This window comes from Schistocerca gregaria, chromosome 1, assembly GCF_023897955.1.
Source record: "Schistocerca gregaria isolate iqSchGreg1 chromosome 1, iqSchGreg1.2, whole genome shotgun sequence".
Taxonomy (NCBI): Eukaryota; Metazoa; Arthropoda; class Insecta; order Orthoptera; family Acrididae; genus Schistocerca; species Schistocerca gregaria.
This window is the reverse complement of record NC_064920.1, coordinates 1,125,453,828-1,125,475,943: the sequence shown is the minus strand read 5'-3', so window position 1 is coordinate 1,125,475,943 and position 22,116 is coordinate 1,125,453,828. Positions and strand designations below refer to the sequence as shown.

Genomic DNA, 22,116 nt, shown 5'->3' with positions numbered 1-22,116 from the left:
TATCATTGTTATCTGCACATTCCTCTCCTCTCCAATTCTGCACAGAACCTCCTCATTCCATACCTTATCAGTCGATTTACTTTTCAACATTCGTCTGTAGCTCCATATCTCAAATATTTCAAATATCTTCTGTTCCAGTTTTCCCACAGTCCATGTCTGCCATACAATGCTGTACTCAAGATGTACATTCTCAGAAATTTCTTCCTCAAATTACAGCCTATCTTTGATACACATAGACTTCTCACTTCTACACATAGACTTCTCTTCGCCAGGAATGCCCTTTTTGCCATTGCTACTCTGCTTTTGATGTCGTCCTTGCTCAGTGTGTCATTCATTATTTTACTGCCTATTTTATTTATTTATTTATTTGCACATCAAGTTCCATAAGACCAAATTGAGGAGCAAATCTCCAAGGTCATGGAATGTGTTATTTTACATTATAATTTCATGTACTAACAGACAAAACTAATATGTTTATGAACCTGAAAAAAGTCAATCCATAAGTTTATGAAAATGCAATCAACAGTGTAGCAAGAATCAGCTTAATTTTTCAAGAAACTCCTCGACAGAATAGAAGGAGTGAGCCATGAGGAAACTCTTCAGTTTCGATTTGAAAGTGCGTGGATTACTGCTAAGATTTTTTGAATTTGTGTGGTAGCTTACTGAGAATGGATGCAGCAGTATACTGCACCCCTTCCTGCACAAGAGTTAAGACCCAAATGTAGGTTTGATTTCTGCCAAGTATTAACTGAGTGAAAGCTGCTTATTCTTGGGAATAAGCTAATATTGTTAACAAGAAATGACAGTACGGAATGTATATATTGAGAGGCCAATGTCAAAATACCCAGACTCATGAAAAGATGTCGAAAAGAGGATCACGAACTTACACCACTCACTGCCCACACCACCCATTTATGAACCAAAAGTACCTTTTTAGAATGGGAAGAGTTACCCAAAATATAATACCATACAATGTAAGCAAATGAAATAAGCACAGTAGACTAATTTTCGTGTTGAACACACACACACTCCAGATACGTTCAAACAGTAAAAATGGCAGCATTAAGTCTTTGAACAAGATCTTGAATGTGGGCTTTCCACGACTGCTTACTATCTATCTGAACACGTACAAATTTGAACAAACGTCCGGTTTTGTTGAATTGTGTGTTAAAAACCATAAAAACTGAGTCTTACTGTGATTTAGCATTTGTTTATTTTCTACGAGCCATGAACTTAGGTCATGAACTGCACTATTCGAAACTTAGCCAGTGTTGCACCCAACATATTTTACTAATACATCAGCAAACAGAAATATTTTAGAGTTGCCCATAATACTAGAGAGCATACCATTTATATAAATAAGGAACAGGAATGGCCCCAACACCGATCCCTCGGTCAACCCCCATTTGACCGTACCCCACTCAGGCCCCATATCATAGTCATTCTGAACATTGTAAACAATGACCTTTTGCTGTCTCTTGCTAAAGTAAGAGGTGACCCATTGTGAGCTACTCCCCGTGTTCTGTAATGGTCCGACTTCTGGAGCAATATTTTGTGATCAACACAATCAAATGTCTTAGTTAAATCAAAAAAGATGCCAAGCATTCGAAACCTTTTGTTTAAGCCATCCAGTACCTCAGAGAAAAAAGAATACAGCATTTTTAGTTGTTAAATGACTTCTAAAGCCGAACGGTACATTTGACAGCTAATCGTGTGGTATAAAATGATCAATTATGCTTACATACACAGCATTTTCAATAACTTTAGCAAACATAGAAATATGTCTAAAATTGTCTACATTATCCCTTTCTCCCTTTTCATAAAGTGGCTTTACTACTGAGTACTTTAATTGTTCAGGAAACTGACCATTCCTAAAGGAAAAATGACAAATATTGCTAAATACAGGGCAAATGTGTGCAGCACAGTACTTTAATATTCTGCTAGGCACTCCATCATAACCATGAGAGCCCTTAGTCTTCAGTGATTTAATTATTGACTCAATTTTCCCTTGTCTTTATCCTAGAGGAGTATTTCAAACATCAATCTCAGAAAGGCATTTGACAAGAAAGTTATACGATTCCCTGTAGAAACTAAATTTTTATTTAGTACACAGCACTTAGTACTGGAGGGCAGTGTGGAGGGTAAAAATCAGAGGGAGACCAAGAGATGAATACACTAAGCAGATTCAGAAGGATGTAGGCTGCAATAGGTACTGGGAGATGAAGCTTGCACAGGATAGAGTAGCATGGAGAGCTGCATCAAACCAGTCTCTAGACTGAAGACAACAACAACAACAACAACAACAACAACAACAGTCTGAAAGGCTATTCACCCTTTTACTAACAGAACGCCCATTTAGTAATGAAGAATGAATAAAAAAACACAATCTGCATCAGATCATATGAATTTAGGAGTTCTAACAACATCCTTTTTCTAGCACCTTCATATACAAAATTTATATTGAAGTCACCGCATTACTAATTTCTGGTACATCCTACAAAGTGAATCAAGAACCATCTCTAGCTTGAGCAGAAATGCTCTGAAGTCAGAGTTAGGGGACCTATAAACAACAACCATTAGAAGTTCAGTTTCACTAAATTCAACTGCCCCTGCACAACATTCAAATATCTGTTCATTGCAGTGCCATGATATGTCTATGGACTCAAATGGAATACTGTTTTTTTTTTTTATGTACATGGCCACTCCCCCACTCCGCAAGGAACTCAGCTAGCTAAACTGTATCCTGGTAAAGGAAGCCTCTGAACTGTCAAATTATTTAAGTGCTGCTCCGGTATACCAATAATTTTAGAGTCTACCTCTATAAGCAGTCCACTAACTTTTTTTCTAATACCTCATATCTTGATTAAATAAGCTAATTCCTTCTCTACTTAGAAACATTATGTCCTCTGAAGGTTTGCCTTCAGTTAGACATACCTGCTTAAAGGAAGTCCTTCTATCAGCTGACTTCAATCTAAAAAAGGTGCAGCTCTAACACCAACTACTACAGGAATTTTTCCAAGCGTGATCCACCACCACCATCCACTACAATGTGACCTATAAGCTTTGCCAGTCTCCCCTTCCCATACCTATTGAGGTGGAGGTCTTGCCTAGTGAAACCAGGATATACTGACAGACTCAAGTGGTACCACTGCAATGTGACACATGCCCTCTGCCATCAGTGCCTGCTCCGGCCCCCAGTTAATGCACCTAACAGCTGCATCAAGATTAGACCGATCATGAGGTTGAAACAGTTGCACGAAATGCACATTAGTGCCACCAGTTTCAGTAGCTATCTTTACCAGGTCACCACCTACTTCATATTCCCCATCCCTATGAAGACTATTCTCTGCTCCACCGACTATCACTACCTGGTCCTCCTCCGTAAAATTCCTATGTAACTCCCCTATGCTGTCAGTCACCTGAGCCACCCCCGCACTAGGCTTCACAGTGCCTAGGTAGCAGAATTCCTTAACTCTATCTACTTTGTGACCATCAAACCTGATGTTAAGTTTCTTGCTGTCCTCATTTCTGCTACTTCTCATTACTTTCGTCTTTCTTCGATATACTCTCAGTTCACATTCTGTGTTCATTAGATTGTTCATTCCACTCAGCTGATCATGTAATTATTCTACACTTCCACTCATGATAGCAATGTCAACAGCAAATCTTATCAAAGATACCCTTTGACACTGATTTTTAATTCCACTCCTGAACCTTTATTTCCATCATTCCTTCTTCAATGTACAGATTGAACACGAGGCTGTAAGATTACATCCCTGTCTTACAATCTTTTTAATATGAGCACTTCATTTCCTCCTCGTTCTTTTATGTATTGTATATTTCTCATCTCTCCCTATAGCTTACCCCTATTTTTCTTAGAATTTCGAACGTTTTGCACCATTTTACACTTAACAATGTTTCCAGGTTGTCAAATCCTATGAACGTGTCTTGATTTTTCTTTAGTCTTGCTTCCATTATCTGCCACAATGGCTCTAGGAATGGTAAAGGTATGAAAGGCAATTCTGACAAACTGATCGTCATCTAGTACATACTTAATTTTTTTTTTCTATTCTTCTGTATATTATTCTTGGACGCATGAGCTGTTAAGCTGATTGTGTGATTCTCGCACTTGTCAGCTACTGCAGTCTTCGGAATTGTGCAGATGATATTTTTCCAAAAGTCAGATGGTATGTCGCCAGACTCATACATTCTACACACCAACGTGAACAGTGTTTGTTGCCACTCCCCCCAATGATTTTAGAAATTCTGATGCAAAGTTGCCTATCCCTTCTGCCTTATTTGATCTTAAGCCCTACAGAGCTCTTAAATTCTGAGTCTAATACTGGATCCCTTAACTCTTCTAAATCGACTCCTGTTTCTTCTTCTATCACATCAGAAAACTCTTCCCCCTCATAGAGGCTTTTAATGTATTCTTTCCATCTATCCGCTCTCTCCTGAATTTAACAGTAGAATTCCCATTGCACTCAATGTTACCAACCTTGCTTTTAATGTCACCAAAAGTTATATCGACTTTCCTGTATACTGAGTCTGTCCTTCCGACAATTATTTCTTTTTGGATTTCTTCACATTTTTCATGCATCCATTTCATGTTAGCTTCCCTGCACTTCCTATTTATTTCATTCCTCAGTGACTTATTTCTGCATTTCTGAGGTTCCTGGATCATTTTTGTACTTCCTCCTTTCAATGATCAAGTGAAGTATTTCTTTTATTATTTATGGTTTCTTCACAGTTACCTTCTTTGCATCTACATTTTTCTTTCCATCTTCCGTAATGGCCCTTTTTATTGATGTTTATTGATGTCCATTGTGGTGTCTCAAGGGTTAGGCCTGTCCCACCTCTCATTAAAGTGACCAAGACCTATACAAATAATTGTAAGAACAGTTATTATTATTATATTTAAGTTTGTTTTTGGGTTTTCAGAAATACTGTGGGAAGAAAGTTTATTTATGTTGCAGATAACATGGAAGATGTTGCCCAACGATCACCATGAAAGTTCGACGTAGCGGCAAGTGGGCAAGGAATAAAACGAATGCTACAAACTACCGCGAGCCATGGAAGAGCTTGGGCCATGAGGGTGTCGAGCTTCCTAGGTCGTTTTTGGACAACGTCAAAGGAAGAGATATTCTGCTTTCTCTTTGTAAACGATCGATCGAGTCTTGAAAGGTTCATGTAAAACTTAGAGCTGGGTGACACATTAGGTGGGACCCGATGCCTGTAATACCTCCACAGTTATTAAAAAGTTGTTAAATGGCAAAAAACATAGTTTGTCATTTATATAGATAAAAAGTACTAAAGATATAGGAAAGGAAGAGTTGCGGTGACAGAACAAAAAGAGATATATCGCTCAGCAACGAAGGAGGACATAAAGAGCAGGCGTTACGTGGTGAAAACAAATCAACTGATAAAACAGTAAGTCTATAATTAAGCATAAAGCCACGTAACACTGCACCATATATCTCCAACTGTACAGCCTACTGAGCTATTCCTTATTGCTGTATCTATAACCTTAAAGAACTTCAAGCACATCTTGCCATTCCTTAGTACTTCCGTATCCAACTTCTTTGCTTATGGATTCTCTCTGACTAATGTCAAACTTCAGCCTACTGTTCATCACTATTATACTGTGATGTGAGTATATATCTGCTCCTGAGTACACCTTACAATCCAGTATCTGATTTCAGAATTTCCGTCTACTCATGATGTAATCTAACTGACGTCTTCCCATATCACCTGGCCTTTTCAAAGTACACTTGTGATTCTTGAACAGAATATTCGCTATTACTAGCTGAAATTTATTACAGAACTCAATTAGTCTTTCTCCTCTCTCATTCCTTGTCCCAAACCCATATTCTCCTGTAACCTTTTCTTCTACCACTTCCTCTACAACTGCATTCCAGTCCCCCAGGGCTATTAGATTTTCATCTCCTTTTATGTACCGTATTACCCTTTCAATATCCTCATAGGCTCTCTCTATATTCATCTTCAGCTTGCGGAGTTGGCATGTATAGCTGAACTATCATTGTCGGTGCTCATTTGCTGTAGATTCTGATAAGAAAATCCTATCACTGAACTGTTCACAGTAACATATGGTCTGCCCTACCTTCCGATTCATAACGGATACTAATCCCGTTATACCATTTTCTGCTGCTGTTGATATTACCCTATACTCATCTGACCAGAAATTCTAATCATCTTTCCATTTCACTTCACTGACCCCTACTATATCTAGATTGAGCCTTTGCATTTTTGTTGTCAAATTTTCTACCTTCCCTACCACATTCAAGCTTGTGACATTCCACACCTCAACTCTTTCACAAATTAAGTACACAATAAAACATCATTACATCCTCAATCATTAACATAGAAAGGACAAGTGTTGAAAACAATATGAACTCACTCATTCATTCTGCAACCCTGGGTGATTTTCATCAGCCTTTGATAGCTGCAGCAATGTGTATGTCCTCCGTGAGCATTTATCATTGCCCAACACCTACATGGTATGCTCTGAATACATCTACGGAGATCACCCTGTGGTATCCATTCACATTCTTCAATGGAAGGTCATGAGGATTCTTTGAGAGAGTGTAGTGGAATAGGATGATCATGAACACGTCTGTCAATGAAGTCCAACACATGTATCATGGTGATTAGGACGGGACTCACCACCGCCCATTCCATTACTTCAGTGTGGTATCTATCACCCACTCCATTACTTCATCCTTGCTGACACCCGCCACATACGCCCTAGCATTAGAAGGAATTCAGGGTCACCATCTTAGGCAGACGCTGCCATATGGTCCAACAGGATCTGTTCTATGTACTGCCTGGTGATAAGGTGAACATGGATGATGACAACAACAAGATCAATATGGCTGTCAATGCTGAAGTCTCCCTACAATACCACAGAACCTTGACCGAATATGTCAATTTTGTGGACAACATTTGGCAGGTATGGCTCACCATGGGCCTTCACACATGAACTTGGCCAGCATCTTGCATCAGAGAATAAATGGACTTGTTTGTGAATAACATGTTTCATCAGTGACAAAATTGCCAGTTGACATGAGAATTTCAGAACTGAAAGAGAGCTGCAAGTTGTTATTTTTTCAAATGGGAGACTCAAACAGGATATCTGTGTCAGAAGGTCCTTTCTCATAACCATTCATTACAGTCAGTTTGGACACATTGGCTCCAGTGGCTCTTCTGAAGTCATCTTTCAGTGACCTGGCAGTATCTCTACACCATGGCAATGCGAAGACGGCCTGGTATCGGTCTTCAAGTTGGGGTTTTAATGCGTCAGTGACATTGTCCAACTCACCTAGTTTATTGACATATCTCCCTGTATCATGTCCATTACCTATGGATAACACATTGGCATCTGCAGCAACACTGCTGAAGGTCAATTTTTGTTTGATCAAACAGACCACCGTCGCACACAACTTGCACTGCATTAACATGTCTCGGTGTATGTGCTGAGTTGAAATCATCATCCACAAATGATAACTGCCATCTGTGTACCTCACTACAAAATACTAGGACATCAGTACTCACTTCCTTCTGAGTGGTCACCTGACAACGTAATGCATAGCACAGGCAGTAGATGGTGAATGATTATAATGGTTGCCCAGGTTAAAATAACTGATGATAGTTGAAGTAGAGAGGATATGAAATGTAGATTGGCAATGGCAAGGAAAGTGTTTCTGAAGAAGAGAAATTTGATTTAAGTGTCAGGAAGTCATTTCTGAAAGTATTTGTATCGAGTGTAGCCATGTATGGAAGTGAAACATGGGCGATAACTATTTCAGACAAGAAGAGAGTAGAATCTTTCGAAATGTGGTGCTACAGAAGAACGCTGAAGATTAGATGGGTAGATCACATAACTAATGAGGAGGTACTGAATAGAATTGGGGAGGAGTTTGTGGCACAACTTGACAAGAAGACGGGACTGGTTGGTAGGACATGTTCTGAGGCATCAAGGGATCACAAATTTAGCATTGGAGGGCAGTGTGGAGGGTAAAAATTGTAGAGGGAGACCAAGAGATGGATACACTAAGCAGATTCAGAAGGATGTAGAGTGCAGTTGGTACTGGGAGACTAAGAAGTTTGCACAGGATAGATTAGCATGGAGAGCTGCATCAAACCAGTCTCAGGACTGAAGATGACAATGACAACAACAGGTTAAAAGTGAAGTTTTCAAGCCTCGCAAATAAGATCACAGGTACTGCTTGTATCTAAATAGATTTAACATACCAGATGTTGATACACATGTTCCTCTAATAATTTGAACAGTCTTATTAGTAGATTTTACACAAGCATTTAGTAAAGTCAGTCTGCTACCAGTTATGGTTACAGATTATATTACCAACAGAAAAAAATGAGAATTTGGGAGTGACACTATGTTTTCCATTTCTAACAATGAGAAAGAGGATTTTTTTTTTAATACTTGCCTGTAGTTCTTGAGGTCATCAACAGTTATGATTCCACCCCTGGCCTGTATATCTGCAGCTAACTTCTCGGCTAAGCTGCCTGTATACAGTGCATCTCCACCCTCTTTTGAGATCACTTTTAGTGTTTCACAGAGCTTATTATGCTTTATGAGAGTACCTTCTGAATAGAACTTCCCAGTTGCTGGATCAATAAATATTTCCCTGAGAAAGTAAGAGACATATGGATTACTTTCCTTTGATTCCTTGTTCGTTCAAAATAGTATGTCTCAGAATAAAACCAAGTACAAAAAACAGTGATGTGTGTGATCACAGAGACAGACTAAATTAAAAACAGAATCAAGTCAAGCTGTCATTCATTCACTGTTGTGGAATACATCTCATAAATGGTAGCAAAAAAAAAAAAAAAAAAAATTCTCTATTTTCAGGCCACGAGATATGGCTAATTGCTGATCCATGAGGTTGGGGTAACTCATATGACTGATGTATTTTTCAGCATTATGTAGGAAAATATGTACACACATGGAAAAAAAAGAGAGGTAGTCAATATATCCACAGAACAATAAAAAGCTTTTTTAGAGTAACTTCAATTTATGAACTCACCTTAATGTTGGATCTGATTTAACAGCTGCAGCATTGAAAAAGAGAGAGTCAGCTTGATGCCTTGTCATGTTGTATCCACTTTCACAAACTGCTATGGCTGGTGCCACCAGATCAGACCAAGGTAGTTTACCATATCTTTTGTATGCCTCCCAATACCCTTTCAGCTCTCCAGGAACACCAACTGCTAGTGCACCTTTGTAGGGAAAAAATGTGTTTGTATTCCTAGTGTTTCATTACCAAAATAAAGGAGTAACAAAATAACTGTGAAAGGGGAGGGGGGGTGTAACAGATGTTGAGGAAGGTAGAGAGGAGGGTGACTGAGGATAAGGGAAGGAAAGGAGGGATGAACACAAAAAAATATATAAAACACTGCAAACCGAAATGTGGGAACCACAAGATCACCTCCACTATAAAACTGACTGTTTGTGTCAATAGTTTTTCTAATCAAATGTAGGAGACACTAATTTTTATTAAATTAAAGTTTTGATAAATGATTGTGTTGTGCTGAATGGTAGGCATGCACATAAAGTTTTTGGACAACAGCCTTTCTAAAGCCGAAGGGACTAACAATCCCGTGCAAAGCAAAGTTACACTCAATGATAGAGCAATACATGCTCAACTTCAAAGGTTACTTCACAACCCGTGCCATCTGGACCTTGCCAGCCAGAATCACTTCCCTCAACTGCATAAATGAGAATTGCCCTTATAACACATCATTTGATCCCAGAATCCCCATTGCCTCAATCTGAAATTAAATCCTGTCCTACATCCACCACCATCCCTGCATCCCCATGCCTCCCTAATTCACTGTAGTTTGATCAATCTATCCATTAATCTACCCTCACCCCCTACCCCCCCCCCCCCCCCACTATGTCCCTCTTCATTCTATCATACCTACTTACTCATCCACATCACCTATTTCATAGGTTAACAAACAGGACTTACTGTGCCTGCATTAGGACAAGCTGAGGAGTGCCCCATTCCTACGTTCCTTGCCATCTCCACCTGTCACTTTCTGAAGCCAAGTCAGGTTATCTTCAGGATGGGATTTAACAATATTATGAAATGGATATTTTCTACTCACCATATAGTGGAGATACTGAGTCGCAGTTAGGAACAACATTAAGACTGTAAGAAAGCGAGCTTTCCGCCAATGAGGCGGGGTGGGGAGGAGCAGGGGTAGTGGTGGGGGACAGTAGAGCGCCGCTTGTGGGTGGCGAACAGTGACGAGGTGGAGAGAGGGTAGGGCAGCTAGGTGCAATCAGGAGGGTGGGGTAGAAGAGGGAGGGAGGGGTTATTGGAGAAGGAGAGAAGTAAACAGACTGGGTGCATTGGTGGAATAGTACTGCATAGTGCTGGATTGGGAACAGGGAAGGGGCTAGATGGGTAAGGAGGATTACTAATGAAGGTTGGGGCCTGGAGGGTTATGGGAACATAGTATATATTGTAAGCAGAGTTCCCACCTATCCAATTCACAAAAGCTGGGGTTGGTGGGAAAGATCCACGTGGCACAGGCTGGGAGGCAGTCATTGAAATGAAGAACATGTGATCAACAGTGTGCCCAGCAACAATGTGGTCCCATTGTTTCTTGGCCACAGTTTGTCAGTGTCCATTCACGCAGACAGACAGCTTGTTGATTGTCATGCCCACACAGACTGCAGAACTGTTGTTAAAGCTTACCTTGCAGATCACATGACTGGTTTCACAGGTAGTATTGCCTTTGAACGAACTGGAGTAGGAGGTGGTGGTGGTGGGAGGATGTATGGGCAGGTCTTGCATCTAGGCCTATTACAGGGATGCAAGCTACATATGGGTAACAGTTGTGTAGGAATGGACGAGGATACTGTGTAGTGTTGGTGGGTGGCGAAATTCCACTGTGGGAGGGGTGGGAAGGATAGTACGTCTGAGATTTTTCATTTCACAGAATGACAAGAGGAATTTGAAACCCTGACTGAGAATAATTCAGTTGCTCCAGCTCTGGGTGGTACTGAGCCTCAACGGGAATGCTCCTCTGTGGCCAGATGGTGGGACTTTGGGAGGCAGTGGGTGATTGGAAAGGTAAGATATGGGAGATCTGTTTTTGTATAAGGTTAGAAGGGTAATTACAGACTGTGAAGGCCTCAGTAAGACCCTCGGTATATTCTGAGAGTGACTGCTCATCACTACAGATGCAACGGCCATGGGAGGCTAGGCTGTATGGAAGGGACTTCCTGGTATGAATGGGTGGCAGCTGTCCAATTGGAGGTATTGCTGGTGGTTGCTAAGTTTAAAACGGACAGGGGTACTGATGTAGCCATCTTTGAGGTGGAGGTCAACATTGGGGAAGGTGGCTTACTAGGTTAAGTAGGACCAGGCGAAGCTAATGGGAAGAGAGAGTTTTGGGATTCTAGAGGAATGTGGATAGAGTGTCCTCACCTTTGGTCCAAATTGCAAAGATGTCATCAATGAATCTGAACCAGGTGAGGGGTTTGGGATTCTGGGTGTTTAGTAAGGATTCCTCTACATGGCTCATGAACAGGTTGGCACTATGCAGATGCCCACATCCATATCCTGGATTCATTCGTAGGTACTGCCTTCAGAGAAGCAATTGTGAAGAAGGATATAGCTGGCCATGGCGACTAAGGAGGTGGTTTTTGGTCATCATCATCATCATCATCATCATCATCCATCATCATCATCATCATCATCATTGAGGGTCACTCCACATCATGCTCATCAACACCCTGATGAAAAGTCAACTTGCAAATCTCATGGGTGGGGATGAAGGCTGTCCCCACATACAGAGCAGTTTGTAACATATGAAAGTCCGCCGCCCTTTCCCACCAGTTTAGAGATGAGGCCTGACAGTTCACAAAATTTCACCACTCTTGTAACACTGGAATCTGTATCTGTGAGGATGGTGGGCATATCTCCAGTGAGACTGACCGCTGCCCTAATATCAGTAAACAGAACACATGCTGAACTGAAAGTGGCACTCTACAAACTTTACATAATGGTGGATCCTCCCGCCAGAGGAGGAAGCCATGTGTGAAAGGGCTGTGCCCAATGCACAGTCCAATAAGCAAAACCCCCTTCCAGCGGCGAGGCTGACATGAAGTCCACCAAGCAACTGAGTTTGTTGTATGTCACCTGCAACCATCCAGTCTCCTACTGACGCATGATGCATCTGTCAGAAAATGAGATAATGGCATGCAACAGGAAGGGACATTGATGGACAGCACCATCCCAACATACTTCCTTGGCAGCTTTATCAGCCATGTCCTTACCCTGTATCCCAATGTGGCCAGGTACCCAACAAAAGATCACCACCTTGCCATAGTGTTGGAGCCACTGTAGGGAGTCACGGATGAGCTGAATCAGTGGGTCTACCGGATACATTTGGTGAAGTGCCTGCAGTGCACTAAGAGTCAGAACATACCAGAAAACTCTTACAGGGATGTCTGAACCATCTCCAGTGCCATCAGAATGCCATATAACTCCGCATCATAATTTGTTAACTGTTCTGGAAGACACACTTTAAAAACCCTATCAGGGAAAACTGCAGAACAACTGAGAGCATTCTCCTCCTGGGATCCATCTGTATAAATCATGATAAAGCTATGGTACATACTTAAAATAGATGAAAACAAAGTTGTAAAAACCAAATCTGGAGTACAACTTTTTGTGTACTGTGTCAAGTTTAAAATCACTTTGGGCCTCTGAAGACATGGTTTGGAATCCATTGAGCATTGTAAAAGGTAGTGTTCAATAGTGTTACAGCCACGGCCATTAGTGATGCTAGTGTAAAGAGAGGTGGCACCAATAGTGATGAGCAGGGCACCGTGTGGTAAAGGAACAGGAACAGTGGAGAGTCGGTGGAGGAAATGGTTGTTATATTTTACACAAGAGGGTATGTTGCAGGTAAGATGCTGAAGGTGTTGATCTACAAAAGCAACATTTCTCTCAGTGAGGGCACAGAAACCAGCCACAATGGGGCATCCTGGGTGGTGGGGTTCATAGATTTTAAGAAGCATGTACAAGGTAGGAATGCGGGAAGTGATAGGGGTGAGCAGAAGGATGGGCTGAGGGAAGAGGTTCTGGGATGGTCCTAAGGATTTGAGGAGAGACTTTAGACCCTCCTGGATTTCTAATGAGGGCCATTGTGGCAGGGTTTGTAGGCGGAAGGATCTGACAGCTGGCACAGTCATTCTGCCAGGTATCCTTGTGGTTCAAAACAATAGTGGTGAAGCCTTTGTCAGCAGGTAGGATTATTAAATTGAGAACTGTTTTTAGGTGGTGGATTGTGGTTATTTCTTCAGATGTCAGGTTAGTTTGCATGTTGAGGGATTTGAGGAATGACTGAGGCAGAGTTCGAGGTTAATAAATTCTGTTAAGATAACAGGGAGTGATTTGAGGGCAGTTCTTCATGTCAATGACTGCTTCACAGCCTGTGCCATCTGGGTCCTTCCCACCATCAGATTTGCATTGCATTGCATTTGAGAACTCTCCCCACAATATATCCTACATTCCCATAATCCTCCTGGTCTCAATGTTCATTAGTCACTGTCCTTAGCCATCTAGCCCATTTCCTGTTCCTATTTCAGCACTGCACAGCCCTCTATTCCACCAATACACCCAGTCTGTTTACTTCTCTCCTTTTCTGCTACCCCATCGTCCCAACTGCACCTAGCTGGCCTACCCTCTCTCCACCTTGTCCCTGCTCCCACAAGCAGCACTTTACTGTTCCCCACCGCAACCCTGTTAGCCTTCCCCCTCCCCACCCCAGCCTCCTCCTTACCACTACCATTTGGTTCCCTCTCCCACCATGCACTGCCGCTCGCAGTCTGACTTCAGCTACCAGAGTTATGGTGAGTAGCAACTACCCTTTTCATAACATTGCTAGTTATCCTTACCCTTTCCATCATTTAATTCCAACCAGAACTTTCAAGTATCATATGAATGCTTAAAGGCGCACCAATTAGCTTCAAAGAGGCAGTAATTTACTTAAATTTAAAATAATAATTTATTTTCCAAATATATCATATGAATGATTGTCACAAGCAATTTTCCCCCTAATAAAACAAACCGTATGTACATTTTTCCAGCTGCTTATTTGAGGTGTTAGCACAAACACAATGAGTCGCATCCGTTAAACTGGTACCTCTTAGTATGAAGCTGATAATATTAACAGTTTGGTCTTGCCCACAATAAAGGGTTGTCATATTCATAATTTAGTTGAAACTCGTGTGAATAAAACTAAGTGACAACTGTGTTGAATAATTTCAGTAAATTAGCATCATTCTGAAAACTGTTTTAGTCAAACACAGGAACAATCTACACCACTGTAGACATCCATAGTCAGACCTTTGACATTGTCTACATTGATTACTTGAAGATTATGGGATGTGAAGAAGTTTTCCCTGACCAGCAACAGTGTCAGAGATGAAGATATGCTGGCTACAGCACAATATCTAGACTGGAAAACAACAAAAAAGAAGAGCTAATATTGTTAAGTAACATGGGGATGACTAAGCTGCCGATGCAGCAGTGTGATGTCACCGAAATTAGAGCAAAATGTCATTCTGTTGAAAACACACAGTGAGGTAATGTGCAAGTCCTACATATGAACGGCTTTACAGCACAAAGATACTGCAGAAATAAGCAATGCCTGATAGGAGGAGCTGTGACACCAAAGCACAGCGCAGAGTGCTGACTAATTCAGAAAACTAGGGCACAGTCAGTCATTCTTGCCACATGATAACATCACTGGCATAGACCAACTAGTACAAATACTATTGACTTCCAAAGCCCAGTTCTTACATCTGCAGTTAACCAGTCCCAAGAAGGGAACAGTCATCCTCCACCTGCATTCCATCTTGACGACTTCGGTGCAACTGCCAGCCTGGTCTGAAGGACTTGGCTGCTGTGGGCTGCTGCCACTCTGGCTTTGCCTCCACTGACAAGAAGCCTTGCTTGCCTCCTACCAGCAGGGCCCCTAGAGGCCTAGCTAACAGTACTGGGAAACTGCCAAACTATCATCATCCCAGGAGAACACAGTAGCCGCCATTCCCCTATTTGCACCCACAATCAGACACCAACGACTACAGTCAGCTTGTACAGAGCTGTTGGGTGCCTTTCTCAGAGTGCTGTATATAACATCAAGAGAGCACTCTGGTAACCTGCTAGCGGCATTGCTCACTACCGAGACCGCACAGGCAATGTCCGCAGTGTGTCTGATGAGCAACCTCCTGTTATGTAGTTGCCTGCTGCACGTGCAGTTCCATTGCTGCAGTGGCCGAGGCTGAGGCACGCGGGCGTCAATGCACATCAATCTTGCGTGAGCTTCCCCTCTCCCCTGGCTACCAGCAACCTTAAAGAACATAACTGTGTATCTACGAACAACAAATGTGTATTCATTTAACAGTATCTTCCTGTGCCTTTGGACATCTGACAGATCCCTATCCCCACATTCCCCACTCCTATACTGGCGACCATAGAGGTCCTGACTCTGGTCCTCTAATGAGAGTGTTGTTTTCTGTTATGAAGGGAAGACTGCATCTGTGCAAGAGTTTTTTCATGAATGTGGTAAAATTAGTTTGCCAAGTATACTTTTTTGGTGAACACAATGCAGGCAATGTATGACAAAAAGTTCAGTCAGAAGAAAAAGTGTCATTAAAATAAAGTTTACTTCTTGCAATATAAATACGCCAATGGTTTGGCTTAACGCCATTACTGTAGTGCGTACAGTATCATTTGTTTCTGTTATCCAGCTTCATCTTCATATTCGAAGAAAGCCACCTGTTTGTTCTTAAGATTAAGGTGAATGTAAATGTTCATTAAAGAATTATGAGCAAGAAAAGCCTCTTGCACCACTGCGTTGCAAATAACTAATACTTGGAAGTGCAATGCTAATGTAAAGCAAAAGAAGTATTTAAACAGATTTCCAAAAAAAAGTTGCGAACTGTATAAAACAACAAATGGCTAATCTGTAGAAAATTTTAACAGCCACTACAATGTTAGCTCTCTTAGTTAACATATAATGAATTGTGTACTTTACTGAGAGGTAAACACCTCCACTGAACCTATCTACGACTATATTGCATATTAGTGAATGGGCACAATCAAAATGACTACAATGCAACATTTGACCATTTAATTATGGGAAACACTACGAAAGGATGTCTCAGACAGCTTCAAGTACACCTAACTTGTATGTTGATCATTTGTTGGCTTGTTTCAAAACAACCAATTTCATGTTACCTGGGCTTCCATTGTAAGCCCCTTTTACAATACATAACTTTAAACTACAAGAAGTATGTACTATTTCCAGTATCTCTTTGGATATAGTACCCATGAAGCACAGAGCTTGTATAGTCTGCATACAACGGGCAATCAATAAGTAATGCAACACACTTTTGTTCTGAAAGCAGGATGCTTTTATTCAGGATTCTAATACACCATATTATTCCCCATTCTTTTGACCACAAAACACTACTTTTCAACATAATGAATGTTGATTGTGACAGCCTTACGCCACCTTATTGGCAGGGCCTGTATGCCTGCATTGCACCGCTTTGATGGTCAACACTGGGGGCCAGTGTCTTGCTCCATCAATAACCTGCCAATCACGCACATACTGCTTCCACATATATGGTCCTTCATTGCCCTTTATGGTCTTCCATTAGGTGGTGAGGAACCAGTGGGCACACACATTTGAGTAGGCCTACCGCAACTGGTGGACGACTGTGTCAGCACTACCAACAGACATCCAACTGTGCAGCAAGGTGTTTGATAGAGATCCGTCAATCGCTTGGAATGAGACTGTGTGCACATTTCACTGTTGCAGGAGTTGCAGCTGTGTGTAGCCAACTGGCACATGTGAGACCTGACAGGTTCGTGTGACCTTTTTGCAATGGTGTCACACACACACACACACACACACACACACACACACACACACACACACACACACACACACACACACACACACACACCTAGCCCAACGAGTCAATGTGCTTTTCTTCACTGCTACTCTCCACCGCTGCTTCTTGAAAGTAGACTTCTGCAGGATAGTCTGTGTCTGTCAAACATTTCAGGTTTTTCAGAATTTCAGTGACACTCCCACTGCACAAAGCTCTGGCAATTTTCCTCTGCTGTGTATAGATTCCATATCTGCAATCCTACATAGGAGAGGGCCCTATGCACTTCACTAATATCACAGAATAATGTAAGTGTTTTGTAAGTAATCTCATTTGTAGTCTCGTATATTTCACCAGGGTCCTTTCATTTAACCAAAGTCTATGACCTGCTTTATCTGTGACTGATCCTAAGAAATTATTCCATTTCATATCTCTGTACATTAGTAAACCCATGTATTTTAGAAGTTCATAGAATCGGATTATGGCACACTGATGTTGCTATTATACAAAATATTTTCCATTATCTGAACTGTACAATTTCACATTTCTGAACATTGAAATCAAATTGTTTTAATATAGAAGGTTCTTTTCCGATATACTTTACACTGACTATTCACCACAGTTTCTATAAGTAGCAATACCACTGGAACACAGAAGGGGGGCAGGTGGCGTCTTTGTGATGTACTTATCATCAACACTGCTGTAATTAATCCATAAACGCAGCTCTCAAATTAATCTAAAGCTATATGCACTTGCTGGCTTTGCAGAAATTATAATTGTCGATTATGTTACAAGTGATGAATTTTATTGCCAGTTTTTGCTTTACACCAAACCAACAACATTGATTTTAGTAATATCCATACCTTATTTTTAAACAGAGTAGTGTTGCTTCATACCTTTTATGCATGGCTTAATTTAATTGCCAGTTTTGAGCATTTTTTTCAATTACTTGAGATCCTGTACTTTTGGACCAACTGTAATACTGGCCACACAAAACCTTTCTTACATTCAAGTTGAGATGTTCTAGGTCAAATGCCAACTATTATTGTTTACCATTCATTTGCGCCCTCAATTAAGCAGTTGCAATGTAAGGATCGAAGTAAACAATTTACTTTTGACTATACCCGCAGACAAATATAACTGACACTAAGGCCACCTCAAATAATGTATCACACATTTACATTACAAATTAGATTTGCAAATTCATACACAATGCATCAACTTTTTCTTAAAAATGATCTGTCAGTCCTGTCATTGGTGAATAGAAAGCTATTTAAATTATCTATTCTGATATGTGTAACTGAAAAATGTTTCTAATGATGAAGCAAGTTTTTCATACCTAACTCTCGTAGCAAGGGCACACAAGTACCACATATTCTACAATATTTATTGACCATGCAATAACCCTTACAGTAGTGAAAGTATATCTCTGTTTATCCAATCTCTATGAGAAACACCATTAAAGTTAAAGGACCCTGCTTTATTTCCTGCAACAACTCTCTATATATATATATAACACACAAACACACAGAATCTATAGCTTTCACAACAGACAGTTGCCTCTTCAGGAAAGAGGAAAGGATGTGGGTTTAAGAGAGTGGGTAAGGAGTCGTTCCAATCCCGGGAGCGGAAAGACTTACCTTAGGGGGAAGAAAGGACAGGTGTACACTCGCACATATCCATCCGCACATACACAGACACGAGCAGACATTTGTAAAGGTACCCATATACGACTTTCTTTACTGAAGTTAAACTTCCTTGACATCTTTGTACAGGTAGTTTCTGGTCCTAGTGTTATGTTCATGCTTTTTCACTATACTTTTGTGAGAAGGAAAATATTATAATGACAAAGATCATTTTGAGTCTCATACAAAATGATTTCATAGCTAAACAGTGAATGGAAATATGCAGAACAAATTAGTTTCTTCATTTTTAAACCTACCTTTTAATTTATCATGTGTACTGGAAATGCTGCTGAACCACAGTGCTTCATTAATTCTATGCAGTAGTTTCTCAACCAATGTGATCTCTCTGCAGTCCCAGAAACTTCGCATGTCTACTTCTTGTATTACATTGTTTGAGAAACATAACAGCATAAGGAGTTCTGTGAGAAGTACTGAAGCATATGCACCAAATTTTTATGAAGAGTCTATGGTGGAACCATCAGCCTTTAACCACTCACCAGAGTATGTAAATCAGTCCAGATAACCACAAGAGACTAAAGCAGTGTTGAAAACCGCAGAAATGAAAACCAAATTTATAGATAATTTGCCTTTCTCTGGCTGTAATTGCATACCTAAACATATCTATGTATTAAGCAATTCTTCACAAAGGTTGCTCTGTGGTAGAATATTTTGAAGCTATCTTGAAGATAGAAATGCACTGCAAAATAATGATACCCTGGACATTTAATGCTTTTACAATATTTTTGTCTTTAGCATCTGTAGTCATGTCTGTTGCCTTCTTATTCATATCTAAAGTTACTGCCACTGTCAGAAAGTAATAATCAACTAACAGTTCAAATGTTTACTTTCTGCTTCCATAACTGCATCACATCTTAAGCTGATTTATGGATATTTCTTGACTAGTAGATCTAAAATCTATTTTGATTGTATGCGTATTGTATCACAGTTAAAAAAAAAAAACTGGAAAATTGTACATTCATCACCACAGCAACAAAATGTTTACCCTAAATCTCTCTCTCTCTATCCATGGAGACTCCCTGTACACAGTCAGTTCACCGTGTTTGGTTTGCTTTAATCCTACGATGTACCGATATAAACACACCACAATTTAAAAAAGTATTAGGCCTAATGGGATGTATAGATCAGTCCACTGAAACGGCTTGTAAAATGCACTATCCAAGTTTTTGTACCTAAGTACCTCACAACTGCTCTTAGAAGTAACTTGGAAAAGGTAGCTCATCGAGACTTTCATTCTCACGACGTCAGGATGCACAAATTCAATTACGGATTTCAGCTGTACTCAACCTGTATGCCATATCTAGAACTCCTCTGCACCCTCACCTCCATTAACATATAAAGTATTACTGCCTAATGCTCAGTTAAGGACCATAACGGATTAATTATTGTGCCTTTGACTTACCTGGCATAGTTTATCATTCAATAGTTCTCTCCTTTACCTGTCAAATATATTCTAAAACTTCCCGCATGCCAGTAAAAAAATTTACCCAACAATTCTACTTAGGGTATATCCACCTACTTGACTTAAACAACCTAAAATAACTGGATCCATACACTTAAGTTCATGTTTACTTCACTGACATTGCAAAGTTTAGTTAACATAACAGTTGAATACGATTTTTTACTACCACTCGCCAACACGACATTTTGACGATAGGTTCTTCAAGGAACGAATATATTATTGCAATACAAACGAGCACTTCATTGTTAATATTGCTTGACAGTCGAATGGGATAACGAACGAGTTAATTTTCGACAGAAAACCTAACAAACCACTAATATGTGACATTCATTTGTATGTCAGATCGATATATCTACATTACCTGGAGAAGAGAATTGGCTGTAGATAGCGTTCCAAAACAGAGCAACTCAAGTACTTCTCAACGAGTTATTCATTTTAAATTCAGAATTACCTATTTGGCTCTTGCTCTCGTCGTCGTACAGTTCTTCTCGGACTTGCGATGGAGCTGTTTCACGAGCATTGAGCGTAACAGCAGTTTTGTTTACGTACAATGTCATCAGGAAACCACCACCAAGACCCATACTCTGGCAGTTCACAACTCCGTTGCAAAACAAAGTTGCTATTGCTGCATCAACCACAGATCCATTCTTCATAAGAATATCTCTAAAAAAATCAAAAACATGCATTCACAATTGACTATGGAACACTAACAACACGTATTTAAAAAATCAAGTGATAATGCATAACTAATTTGTATGCAAGATAAACATGTCCAAATGGGGTACAGAAAATTTTAAACCAGTCCAGAAAATGAGGACCAACCGCAGCACTGCTAATAACCTGGCAACCTTCTACACAGCTAAGAACAACGAAATCGAAACAAAAGAAATAATAAACAAAGATACATTTCAACAATAAATTTAATTTACAGAATTACAATACGAAGCTTGCACAAACAAGACAGATCACTTTAAGTCTTTTCCCAAAACAAAGGAAAACAGTTCATGACGCGAAATAAAATTAAATAAGTCCTTCGTACACAAAGGCAAAAAACGTCGACATGACTAAGGCGAGGCACAGTTCTCACTCCACTGATTTTTCCGCTATCTGATGGACGCAGCGAATTTCAAGTAACTGTGGGAACATCACTTCCACTCCGAACACTTCCACATTGTTGAACTCAAAGTCCACTTTCTTAATACCGAAGAATATAATCAGTCCGAAGAGTTTCAAATTACACGTCACTGAACTTTCGCGCCGCCAGTTTTTGCAGGTTCCTTCTTCTTCTGCTCCGCATTCTGTAGCTTCGTAACAATCTTCCTTGAATGTCCGCAAGGATCGAAATGGTTTGTGTGTTCACTAGCTTCTTTCTTCGTACGCTGTTTTCCGCTATGGCCCGAATATATATGCTTATCGTATTCGTAGTTGTAATGCTCGTATTCGTCAAAATGGCTTTCAGACATATTGAATACCGAAACTTAGAGTAACTTCGCTGTAACGACTTATCACCACAACGGTTGCCCACAGAATAAACGCTGCTCGTGCTTGCCGCTGCGGCTATTTCAAGCTTCTGTGGCGCATGCGTCAGCGGTTTGCCACTGGGTCCCCCGCTTCTGATTGGTGGAGAAAAGAAAGTTACATAAAACTTTAGAAAGCTTCAATAGAGCTGCTTCAGTTGTTATTTTCATGTATAAAAATTTGAAACACACTGATTTTCTTAAGTAGTTGCTAATATTATTACAATATATAAATAGGTCGTAAAAAATGTTTCGGTCCTTCCCCCACCACACGCTTGGCCGGTGAAGGCGCGAGTTCCCCTCTTCTACTTCCAGTGTTGAGTATCGTGTGTACTTGCAGAGAAGGAGATAGTTACTGCGTACTCAAATCATGTTACTCTAAAAAACGCTTTCCACCACTGAGCATTTTTTTCTCTGTTGCAGATGGCTTAATAATAAAACGTAACTACAGCATTGTTCTTGAAATCT

The 22,116-nt window shown here is 40.4% G+C and overlaps 1 protein-coding gene across 6 annotated transcripts in view; it reads right to left on the bottom strand.

Moving 5' to 3' along the window:
• LOC126283788 (scoloptoxin SSD14-like) overlaps window positions 1-22,116 on the bottom strand; it is a 506,030-nt gene that overhangs the window by 45,572 nt on the left and 438,342 nt on the right. For all 6 annotated transcript variants that reach the window (XM_049982303.1, XM_049982302.1, XM_049982301.1 and 3 more), the window contains 3 exons: window positions 20,583-20,794; window positions 9,069-9,261; window positions 8,469-8,669 (listed from right to left, as the gene is read on the bottom strand). In XM_049982303.1, the coding sequence (XP_049838260.1) occupies window positions 8,469-8,669; window positions 9,069-9,261; window positions 20,583-20,794 (606 nt within the window). The remainder of the gene's footprint in view (window positions 1-8,468; window positions 8,670-9,068; window positions 9,262-20,582; window positions 20,795-22,116) is intronic.